Source organism: Octopus bimaculoides, chromosome 3, assembly GCF_046866305.1.
Source record: "Octopus bimaculoides isolate indiv1 chromosome 3, ASM4686630v1, whole genome shotgun sequence".
Taxonomy (NCBI): domain Eukaryota; kingdom Metazoa; phylum Mollusca; class Cephalopoda; order Octopoda; family Octopodidae; genus Octopus; species Octopus bimaculoides.
The window spans coordinates 19275685-19287811 of record NC_142930.1 but is presented as its reverse complement, the minus strand read 5'-3'; the positions used below and the strand labels follow the sequence as shown (position 1 = coordinate 19287811).

Genomic DNA, 12127 nt, shown 5'->3' with positions numbered 1-12127 from the left:
TAACCAACAACAATCTGTTTATTCTCTACTGATCTTGGTAAAATGAATAACGCCTCAGAGAAACTTTGCACAATTTGTCAGACTAAAAATATATTGAAAAAAAATAGAAAAAAGGCCATGTTAGATCATCATTTGGACAACTAACTGAGAGGTCTTGAACAAAAAATTTTTTTAAAAAAGCCATATGATTTGATAAACTGCCGATTTTAGAATTGATGAATAGAAAACAAACCAAATGATGTACAGATGAAATTGATGCAAACAAATAAGATTAATTCTTGGTTTGTGTTCTAATCTGAAATTTGTGCAGTAAAATCCTGTTTTGTTTTGTTATATATTTTTTACCATTTTGATTTTTTTGTTTGCAAGATCAAAGCAGACACGAACGAAATTAAAAAAAAACAAAAAAACAAAAAAACACAGCCACAAACACAAAGCAAAAACTAATGATTAACTTTGTGTAAAGTTAAACAGCAAAACAAATATAATAAAAGCTGTGTTTGATATAAAGTATATGAGCCTCAACAAGAGATGAAGAGCCAGCAAGCAGAAAGTAAGACAGCAGGACATAATTCTTTACTTTTTCTTTTTTTTTTTTTTGTTAACAATTCAAGCACTGATTCTTGTAATGCACAATTTAACTGAACAAATAGTTGCACTGCTCCAAATTTCATATGTAAATGAAAATTCACACACATACATACTTGCATGTGTATATATATATATATATATATATATATACACACACACACACATATATACTCAGACACACACACAATTAGACACACTAATCTCTCGCTCTCGCGTTTTATACATATACACACATACACACTTCTACATAAATACATAACATTCATCCAGGTTAGATCAACACTGGTGTGATTAATCTATATAGTAATATTAGCCATTGTTCAGCTTCATAAAGCCATGGGAGAAGGAAAAAGACACATGTGTCCCAGGCACAAGTGTGTTTATGTCAGTGTACAGTCAATTTATCGCCACTACCATCAACCAAGACGAGTTGCACCGTAGTTGTTACCCCATATAAACATCTAACGTGGGGATAAAAATAAATAAAATGAAGGGCCTAGCAATAGGTGGAAAATTGAAGGTGTCATTTCACATCTGCAACATTATGTTCACGTCAAGAGGCGTTGATCTGTATTTAATGTGTATTGTAAAGTGACAGGACAAGCAAGCACAGCTTCAGCACGAGCCCCTTCAAGTGTTACACAGTTAAGCTGTGGGACTAAACCCCCAATTTCAGAAAGATGGCCACCTACTCTGTCCCCATCATCTATGCTATTACTATCTGTCGAGCCTAAGCCCGTATCAGATAACATTGAGTGTCGTAGAGCAAAATGTTCAGGATGTAATTCTAATACGGTCTTTGCACCACCAGAACCAATTCTTGTTCCTATACTGCTTCCAGCCATACTATCTTCATTGGTACCAATTTCAACCTCATTCATCACACTGTTTAACGGCAAATTCCGATGAAGTCGTTTATATTCTTTATCTCGGTCTTTTTCTTTTTGGCGCAGTTCATTATTCTGTTGACGAGAGATTTTTCTTCGGATCCTATCCCGACGTCTTTCACGTTCTCTGTAGTTGGGATCAGCTCTCATCATGCGCATCCTTGCCTTGGCCTTCTCCTTTTCTTTTGCTCTAAAAATAAATGAATTAATTGAATAAATAAATAAAATAAACACAAAAAGTAATTTAATTCATTTTATATGAACTTGAGAAATAATATTAAACATCATAAGTACCCATTTGAAACTGAAAGGAATAAGAGAGCGACTGAAGGGACTCAAACCACATATTTATTGCTTGCCATGCAATGAATCACATTAGCAGTTACACTACAGGGTATAACTGTTACAAAACTAGGTTTTAGCCTTCTAACTAATACTTTATATTAGTTGGCTGCAAACCAGTGGTGACTCAACTAGCAGATGAGTAGGCTAACTCCAATTTTTACAAAATTCAGCCCTTAAGACAGTAATATATCAAAATATAATAAAATCAGAGGGTCACATATCATAAATCTATCATGACAAATCTTACAAGGATTACTCAGCAGTAACATCTACAAAGAATCCTCAAGAACCTAACAAAACCTTCAACAAGTACAAGAACAGCAACCTTAATGAAGCTGACCCAATGAAGAAATTTCTATTCTGTCACCCACCCTGCTAATAATAGCAGTTCAATCTCTCTCAAATGACACCATAACATTTTGCATGGCTGTGTGGTAAGTAACTTGCTTACCAACCCACATGGTTCTGGGTTCAGTCCCACTGCATGGCACCTTGGGCAAGTGTCTTCTACCATAGTTTCGGGCCGACCAAAGCCTTGTGAGTGGATTTGGTAGACGGAAACTGAAAGAAGCCTGTCATAAATATATATATGTGTGTGTTTGTCCCCCACCCCCACCATCGCTTGACAACCGATGTTGGTGTGCTTACATACCCATAACCTAGCAATTTGGCAAAAGGGACTGACAGAATAAGTACTAGGCTTACAAAGAATAAGCTCTGGGGTCGATTTGTTTGATTAAAGGTGGTGCTCCAGCATGGCCACAGTCAGATGACTGAAACAAATAAAAGAACCAAAGAATGTAGTCCGAGACATTCAAAGCTACAGATTTTAGCATTCAGGGTTGATGAACCAAAATAACTTCAACAAGACCTGTTGAGGCAAGTGAAATCAAAATCGAAATCGAATCAAATTCGACGACTGGCACCCATACCAACTTTTCCTTCATTGAACACTAAACTCTGCTTGCAAAGACCTGTTGAGGCAAGTGAAATCGAAATCGAACCAAATTTGATGACTGGCACCCGTGCCAGTGGAGCACTAACAGCACCATCCAAGCGGGATCATTGCCAGAGCAGCTGCTTGGCTTACGTGCCAGTGGCATGTAAAAAGCACTATTTGAGCGTGATCATTACCAGCGTCGCCTTACTGGCACTTGTGCCGGTGGCACGTGAAAAAACATTCGAGCGAGGTCGTTGCCATTTCCATTGGACTGGCTCCCGTGCAGGTGGCACTTAAAAAACACCATTTGAGCCTAGCCATTGCCAGTACTGCATGACTGGTCCTTGTACCGGTGGCACGTAAAAGCACCCACTACACACTCGGAGTGGTTGGCATTGGGAAGGGTATCCAGCTGTAGAAACTCTGCCAGATCAGATTGGAGCTTGGTACAGCCATCTGATTCACTAGTCCTCAGTCAAATCGGCCAACCCATGTTAGCATGGAAAGCGGACGTTAAACGATGATGATGATGATGAAGGATAAGCACTGTCACAACATTAACCATTAACCACAGAATAACAACACTATTTCTTGCAACAGAACTTCCTTATTGATAAACGAACAAATAGATCCAAAAATGAAATCATCACCATCATCATTTAATATACATGTTCCATGCTGGTATGGATTTGATAGTTTCAATTGGTTTAAGGACTACATCAAGCTCCAGTGTCTGCTTTGGCATGGTTTCAATGGCTGAATGCCCTTTCTAATGCAACCACTTTATAGCAAGTACAGAGTGCTCTCATTTGTGCCGCCAGCACTAGTGAAGTCACCATTCAGCTCACATGGCTATGAACCCCAAGGAAGTGGGGGTCAGCTTTAAGCTAGGAGATGAGAGGTTAAAGTATAAGCAAAGGGGACAGAGCAGGTTCTTTTTATAAAGGAGCTACATGACTACTCACAAGTAGGTAAAGCTGCAATAAAATAAGAATTCATAAACCAGTTACAGTAGAACATACTTGTACTGTCAGATGTTAGAAAGTAAGTAATGCTTCATAGATGAGATTAATATAGGGAAAGTAAGCCTCTATATGGTTTCTTGACCTGCTAGAAATAACAAACAAATCACCTTCAAATTACAGCCCATCATCTAAAAGAAGAAACGACAGACAGAGTAGTGTAGTCCTAGTTACACTATGCTTGAAAAAAATGACAGGTACGGTCACAACTAGAATGCCTTCAATTGTAGTTTTGAAAAATCGCAGCTGAGTGAGAGCTAAACAACATTAGGATAAATCATTATTATCATTGTTTAATGTCCTCCTTCCATGCTGGCATGGGTTGGATGGTTTGACAGAAGCTGGCCAGGCAGAAGACTGCACCATACTTTTGTGTTTGTTTTGGCATGGTTTTTTAAGCTGGATGCCCTTCCTAACACCAGCCACTCCGCAGAATGGGTTGAGTGCTTTTTACGTGGCACCAGCACAGGTGAGGTCAGTTTTGACATGGTTTTTCCAAATGCCAACCACTTACAATGTGGATTGGATGCTTTTCTAAGTGGCACTTGCACTGGCAGGGTCACCAAGGAACTTTGCAACACAAGGAATCTTTGAAAGGGGAAGGGGCATAGGAGGATGTGATCTTGTGCCAGATGATGGAAGGTTAGAGTGTGACAGAGAGACAGAAACAGATGTCTTGCTGTAGAGGAGGTACATGGTTACCCTACCAGAGAAAGAGGGGGAGGTGAAAGATAGATAGAGAGAAAGGGAGAGAGGGTTAACAAGAAAGAGGAGAGAAAACAGGTGTGCTACTGTAAAGGAGATATATATGGTTACCTAGCAGGAGGGGAGAGCAAGAAAAGAAGAGAGAGAGAAAGTGATCGAGAATGAGGGCAGAAACAGGTGTGCTGCTGCAGATACGTGGTTACCAGAGAGAGAGATAGTGGGGGGAGAAAGAGTCAACAAGAAAAGGGACAGGAACAGGTATGCTGCTGTAAAGGAGATACATGGTTACCTAGTAAGAGAAGGAGACAGTGATCAAGAATGAGGGCAAAAACAGGAGTGCTATTGTAGAGGAGATACGTGGTTACCCAGCAAGAGGGAAGAACAAGGAAAGAGAGAACATGCAGATAAATTGCTATTTATAAACAGCTGAAGAAACATTCATCATCATCATCGTTTTAACATCCACTCTTCTATGCTTCATATTATGAAGGAAAAGGTTGTTTTCAACCAAGACCTAACTATAGTTGATGGAATTAACAGATTGTGAGTTACTGAAATTAACAAAATAAATATTGCAGAATGAGACAGAAGCAATTCTAAAAGATGAAGTCTTCAGTGACATGACAGTGTTAATAAATTAGAAGATTATCATAAGCTATTATTGCTATCAACGTTGATAAAAGCACGAATGTTATACTAATTCCTTACATTTACATTGTACTTCTAAATAGAAATTGTTTTAAGAGAAGGGAAATAACAATGAGAACATTAAGTTCGAACCACAAAACGTTGCCAAGAGTGGTCTACCTTACCTATACATTGGATTCGCTCTCTGTTCACGTTTCTTGATTTTGTCACGTTCGCGTTTCATCATATCTTTTGATAGCACGTTATTATCTTCCATGGTATCGGCTGGTACGAGTTGCATGCCACCATCACCAACATATACAATTGACATTCCTTTGGTCATAGGGTGGCCACCTCCAACACAAGGATCAATATTTCTGTAAAGACAATGACAAAATAACAAAACTGAAATTATCCTTTAAATTGGATCTTAAAAATTACTGACAATCAAAACCAAAACTTAAATGAAAAATCAGTCAATTTTTTCTTTATATATTAAAATAGCTATATCCAAAAATTAAATCAATGTCACATACTTAGATTGCTTGGAGATTACTACTAGAGCTATGGTGTTTGCCACTATAAAATGATTAAGATAAAAAGCATCATGGAAGTGCATTTCATATGACCTACCTCTCTGGAGCAATGGAGTGAGATGAGATGCCAGAATCCCTTTGTGCTAGAAACGCTTGCAAAGTCTGGGTTTCTAGAATTTCCACCAAATCTTCAGCCTGGATAACTTTATTACCAACTTTGCTATCATCATCTAACATCAAGTAGCTGGAGTCAATAGTTCCCTTTGAACAGTTGTCCACTTGAGCCAGACGTTTTGACGAGAGGGCAGCACTAAGTAATTTGTTGCCATCAAGTGAGCTGGTTTCTACAACAGTTTCGGCACCAAGAGTATCAGGAACACAACCTGAAATGCAAAACGATGTTATGTTATAATTATTATCAAATGAATACCAAAAATTGTCATCAATATAGGCACAGGCATGGCTATGCTTATATTGATGTGCTTTCCAACCACATGGTTCAGGTTTCAGTCCCACTGCATGGCATTTTCAGTTAGTGTCTTCTACTATAGCTGAACAAAGCCTTAAGTGGATTTGGTAGACAGAAACCGAAAGAAGGCTATTGTGTCTGTGTGTGTGAGTGTATCTGTGTTTGTCACACCCCCACACCCCCACCTGACAACTGGTACTGGTATATCTATGACCTCATAACTTAGCAGTTCAACAAAAGTGACTGATAGAATAAGTACCAGGCTTTAAAAAACAAGTACTGGGGTCAATACATTCGACTAAAAATTTAAGGTAGTGCCCCAGCATGGCCACAGTCCAATGACTGAAACAAGTAAAAGATAAAAAAATAAAAGAAGTGTTACATATTTTTGATTTTGTTCTAAGCCTTTTATCATCACATTTTATTTTTTGCAATGAATAAATCTTCATCTTTATCTTCTGTTTTAGGTTTAGTATTTTTTTATAGTAACAAAGGGTTTTTCTCATTCTGTAATCATACACTGATCATATGGAGTATATATATATATATATACATACACAATGGCAGTCTGGCCAGGTTATAAGCTTGCTCAATGGCAAGTGGGCCCTTTAAGACATTGAAGTCCATATATGGGGGGGGGGGTCTGTGCAAGTACATAAGGGGCTCATGAAAGAATAAAGATTTTAAAAAAAACAAATAAAACATTAGACAAAGCAATTGGTCAAAGAATTCCCTAAGGAGCTGCTCGGCTTCTATGCCGGTGGCACATAAAAAGCACCATTTAAGCGTGATCATTACCAGCGTCGCCTTACTGGCACATGAACAAAACATTCGAACGAGGTCATTGCCAGTGCCGCTGGACTGACTCCTGTGCAGGTGGCATGTAAAAAACACCATTCGACCATGGCCATTGCCAGTACCGCCTGACTGGCCCTTGTGCTGGTGGCACATAAAAGCACCCACCACACTCTCAGAGTGGTTGGTGTTAGGAAGGGCATCTAGTGGTAGAAACTCTGCCAAATCAGATTGGAGCCTGGTGCAACCATCTGGTTCGCCAGTCCTCAGTCAAATCGTCTAACCCATGCTAGCATGGAATGCAGACGTTAAATGATGATGATGATATATATATATATATATATATATATATATATATATATATATATATATATACATATATATATATACACATTGATAGTGAAACAATGGCAATAAATTAAATGTAGAGAAACTGAAGTATCATCATCATCATCATTTAATGTCTGCCTTCCGTGCTAGCATGGGTTAGAAAGAAATAAGCTGATCCACAAGTATTCAATTTAAAGACTGAGTGAAATTGCTATTTATCCCCATGTTGACCTCCAGCCATGACTATTCCCATTTTTGTGTAAATTCAAGACACCATTATCTGTGTTCTTCCATTTTTAGACAGTAGATGGTGATTTGAGGGAGATTCAGTTGCTAGTTCAAGCAAGTTGAGCAACCACATAGAGGCTCAATTGAACAAAGTGGATATAGATGATAATGACAACAACAATGATGAGAACTGACAGAAAATGATGATATCAGAAAGATAACACCATTGCACTACAGCCACATATAACTGAATCAACACTTAAAATCCACACACATACCAGAAGGAAATATTCCTTTATCACTATTCTTCTATCAGTGTAGGAGAATAATCAGGAAGAATTCAGTACCTTGTCCAAAGAACTATACAGTTTCAATAGCTTTGTAGGAGCTCCCGACTCATCTAATCAACCACTGAAAACCATGTCTTGCTTCTAAATTCACAAATGATCAAATCATATTGTTCAGTTACTTTTCTAGCCATAGGCTGGACTTAAACCATTATGAGACGGATAAATTTTATCCTATCGATCAATATCAAGCCAATCAGCAATTATGACCACCAATCCCAATGGTAATTATCTTCTCCACTACGGCAGAAAACAGTATCAGAAGAATGGTTGGTTTGTAAACTTGTACAATCAGCCAAAAGCTTCCAACCCAAAACTAAAAGTGTTCAATAACATTGTTGTCAATAGTAATTAATTTCTGTAGCAATGATAGTAATCTAAAGATAAGCCCTTGCTGAATCATACCTACAACTTGGTTTCAATTGCTACTTTCATTTCATTCCACTAGCATACCCAATATTTTTGAATAAAATGTAAATGAAATACAATCTCATTTCAACCCATTATAAATCTAATAGAGATGAAGAAATACTATTTTTACAACTGGCATAAACTTTCTAACAAGTCAATTAAACGGTGATAGAGCGAGCATGGTATCTATCTTTCACAGAGGTAGGATGAGGACAATTAGGCAATGTGAATGCTTAACTATTAAGTCTGTGGAATACCACTCTGACTACACAGCTTTCAAGTCACATATAGAAAATGTAATGAATGGTGAAGTATAAAGAAAAATTTACTTACTTTTGTTATCTGTGAAATCTCGGTCATTAATAGTGGTAACATCCAGATCACTGCAAGAACTGTCTGTCCTCAGCAAACCACTGGACATTTCATGACTAGCTAAATGGTCAATGCCTATAATGGCATGAGCAGGAGATGGTGAGGATGTGTGATGAGCAGCAGTAAACAATGTGGCAGTTGTCGAGGGTACTTGATTATGACTGACCTCCACTAAGTGGGACTGAATAGAGTTGCTTTGCTGATGAGGAGCCAGTGGGTCTTGGTGGCAGTCAGCATGTTTATCCTCTTCATCTTCATTGGCCAGGCCAACTCGATAATCAGCAAAAGCTGGAGGCATGATTACTGATGAGTAACTAATCAATTCTGTAGTGTCTGCCCTGCTGACACGCTCTTTTGAGCTCAGCTGAGTTTTCTCAACAGTGAACAGAGATGGCAAGTAACCCACACTGTGTCTAACATCAGTCACTTCTCTCTTTCTACATGTTGCCATCATACACTCGAACAATCATTATTTTCCTATTTCACTCTTAAGGGATCTCATCAACATGGCTGTAGAGAAAAAGCAAAAAGAACACTGGTAAACAAACATTAAACACTACAAATTAAACAAAAAAAAATCAAATTTTATATATATATATAAATATATATATAAGGGAGGGGGATTTGTGAAAGAAACTTCCATATTCATCTTAATGAAAATAACCATTTCTTTGTGTTGTTGCTGTTAAGTCCAGTTCTGCCACAACTGAGCAAACCTGTGATCAAAAGCAGTCTAACAGTAACTGTATTGTCGCTTTTTCAAGTATACTACATGCAGGACTATATCAACATTATCGTCTTACTTTTTAATACACTTATGTATGGTTTCAATGAGACTTAGTTGTTGTTTCTAGCTGATCAAGTGACCATGAGGTTCCTCATTGACTCTAAAAGAAGATATTTATTGCTGATCAAGTTGATAGGATACAAAAGAAAAAAGAAATCAACATTATCTATCTCATCAGCGGTGCTGACACTTATACCACTAGCAAAGAAACTTAACTTTTGAAAGCCCAATATACCAAGCAGAAAACAGAAATAATGGAAGGTAAAGTTTACTCTTACAGGTGGTGTGAAGAGGAATTTGTGATTAAAATGTTTCGAAGCACAGTCAAATAATTTTACATTTTTTCACAGTGTTTTACTGGTTAAAGATATCTTCAATTGTGATCCAGCATCCCAATATGTTATGTCATTATTTTAGACCTAAACACTTGAAATCAAAAAATTTAATTTAAAAAGGACATCATCTATACAAAATACTTTCATAAACACTCTTAAATTTCTTAACCCTTTAGCAGTTATACTGGCCATATCAGGACCAAATACCCTTCTTGTTTTATGTTCAAACTGGCCAGATCCAGCCTCTCAAACCTACCCTACAATGTCATTTTAAAAATACACAATTATATCATTGAAATCTCCAAGTTATGAGATAATGCATGGTTAATTCAAAACAATGCGAATCAATAGGTACTACATTTGACAGAGTAATCTCATTGCTAAAGGGTTAATGTAAAAAGTCTACTAAGCAATGTATTATTACAATTACAAAATATTTAAATATAATCCATAACTTTTTATAATCCTTTTTTTGGTTATCTCTAGAGGAAGCCGAAAATATTTCACAACTTGTGAATGATAAGCTTAACATTGTATGTACTACTCTATATTATAATTACATAAAGACCCTCATGCAATGGCGAAGTTTATCAAGGGGATTGGAAACTCTGGTTCAGTACTAAGTGATTCCCCATCACTTTTATCAGGCATATAGTGGGTCTTGAACTTAGTACAAGGTAACAAAATAATTATCAATTACCTAGTATTTCCACACCTAACAGCAGTAACTTGCACCTATGTGCAGTAATCTATTTGCAAACAAGTTGACTGTATCTGTGATAAGTTAAATATTTTGGGCATGAACACTACAAATGATGGAGCATGGAACCATCAAACTCACACTGATTAATGCTGACTTACATTCTAAATAGAAGTTTTAAATTTGCATAGACCCACAAAGCATGGAGGAAGGTGAATTTGATTTAACTAACAACAGTATTAGACAGGCAATGATTTATTGATCTCTGAAGGATGTAAGGATTTAAAATAAGAAAAGTAAAGGGCTCTCATTCTTAATAAAGCATTGCTGACTGAAGGATACATATATTCAAACAACAGAATTTTGAATAAGGTAGATTGAACCAACAAGACACAGCCTAGGAAAACATGACAATAATAATAATGGTTTCAAATTTTAATATTTTGGGGGAGGGGATGACTCAGTTACATTGACCACAGTACTTCACCGGTACTTAATTTATCAATCCCGAAAGGATGAAAGGCAAAGTCAACCTTGGCAGAATTTGAACTCAGAACATAGCAACAGGTGAAATATCACTAAGCACTTCATCCAGCGTGCTAACAATTCTGCCATCTCACCGACTTAAAGACAATAATAATAATGGCAGCAGCATAAAAAGGGAAATAATTTTGATTGGCTTTAGATGAAAATTATGATGACAATGATACTAACAATGTCAAAAATATTAGAAATGTCAAAAAGGTCTAAGAGAGAGAGTAGGAAAAGAAATTAGCTTTAACTAAATATAAAATATATGTGATTATGTCTTACCTATGTTGTATATGTAGCTGGTCCCTATGGGAGAACTAGCCACATTGAAACCCCTATTACAAAGCAGCATGCCCACATACAAACTGGTGGTCAATACACCTGTAGCAGTAAAAATAGAAAACAGAATGTTAGGACAAAAATATACCAAATTTGTGAAATAAGAAGTTAAAAAAGTGTTGTTCTTTAAAGCTGAGCTCAATAAAATAAGTACCAGTATCATACTAGTACTAAAAGGATATCCAACATTGCCTGAGAAATAAAGCACTCATTCGTTGGCTAATTATTTGAATTTGAATCATTTATTCTCTTCATTCATTCATTCATTCATTCATTATGAGTCATCTTCCAAGCTGGCATATGTTGGATATGTACATATTTGAGACAAGATTTTACACCCACTTGCTCTTCTTGTCACTAACACTTAACTGTTTTCCAAACAAGGAACTTTTTATTCTACTGAGCTTTGGGATGTTTTGCTCACAAGGAATGCAAATATGACACTGTTGTTTCTGCATAGACAGTCTCATGCAAAGAAGTGAAAAATGACATTCACTTACTCACACACAGCCTTGATGTATAGTTAAGAGACTTGCTGACCTATCAAGCTGTTCTGGGTTCAGTCTCACTGTGTGGTGCCTTGGGCATGTGTTTTCCACTATAGTCCAGGGCCAACCAAAGCCTTGTGAGTAGATTTGGTAGATGGAAACTGAAAGAAGCCCACTCTGTGTGTGTGTGTGTGTCTGTGTCTGCATGCACATATGGGTGTCTGTGTGTTTATTTACATTTGTGCTTCTCCAAAAATCACAAATATGGGTGGTGATGTTGCTATCATTTACCCTGTTGAATCATTCAATGGCTTTGGGTCTTCAAAGATGTGTGGAATAATA

General features: G+C 37.1%; 1 protein-coding gene across 1 annotated transcript in view; it reads right to left on the bottom strand.

Annotated features, from left to right (window-relative positions):
- Window positions 1-12127, bottom strand: part of LOC106876670 (uncharacterized) — a 30075-nt gene continuing 17948 nt past the window's right edge. The window contains exons 2-6 of the mRNA XM_014925303.3: window positions 11241-11339; window positions 8567-9115; window positions 5751-6036; window positions 5303-5494; window positions 1-1668 (exon numbers count right to left, since the gene is read on the bottom strand). Coding sequence (XP_014780789.1) covers window positions 1140-1668; window positions 5303-5494; window positions 5751-6036; window positions 8567-9059 — 1500 coding nt within the window. The 5' untranslated portion in view covers window positions 9060-9115; window positions 11241-11339 and the 3' untranslated portion in view covers window positions 1-1139. The remainder of the gene's footprint in view (window positions 1669-5302; window positions 5495-5750; window positions 6037-8566; window positions 9116-11240; window positions 11340-12127) is intronic.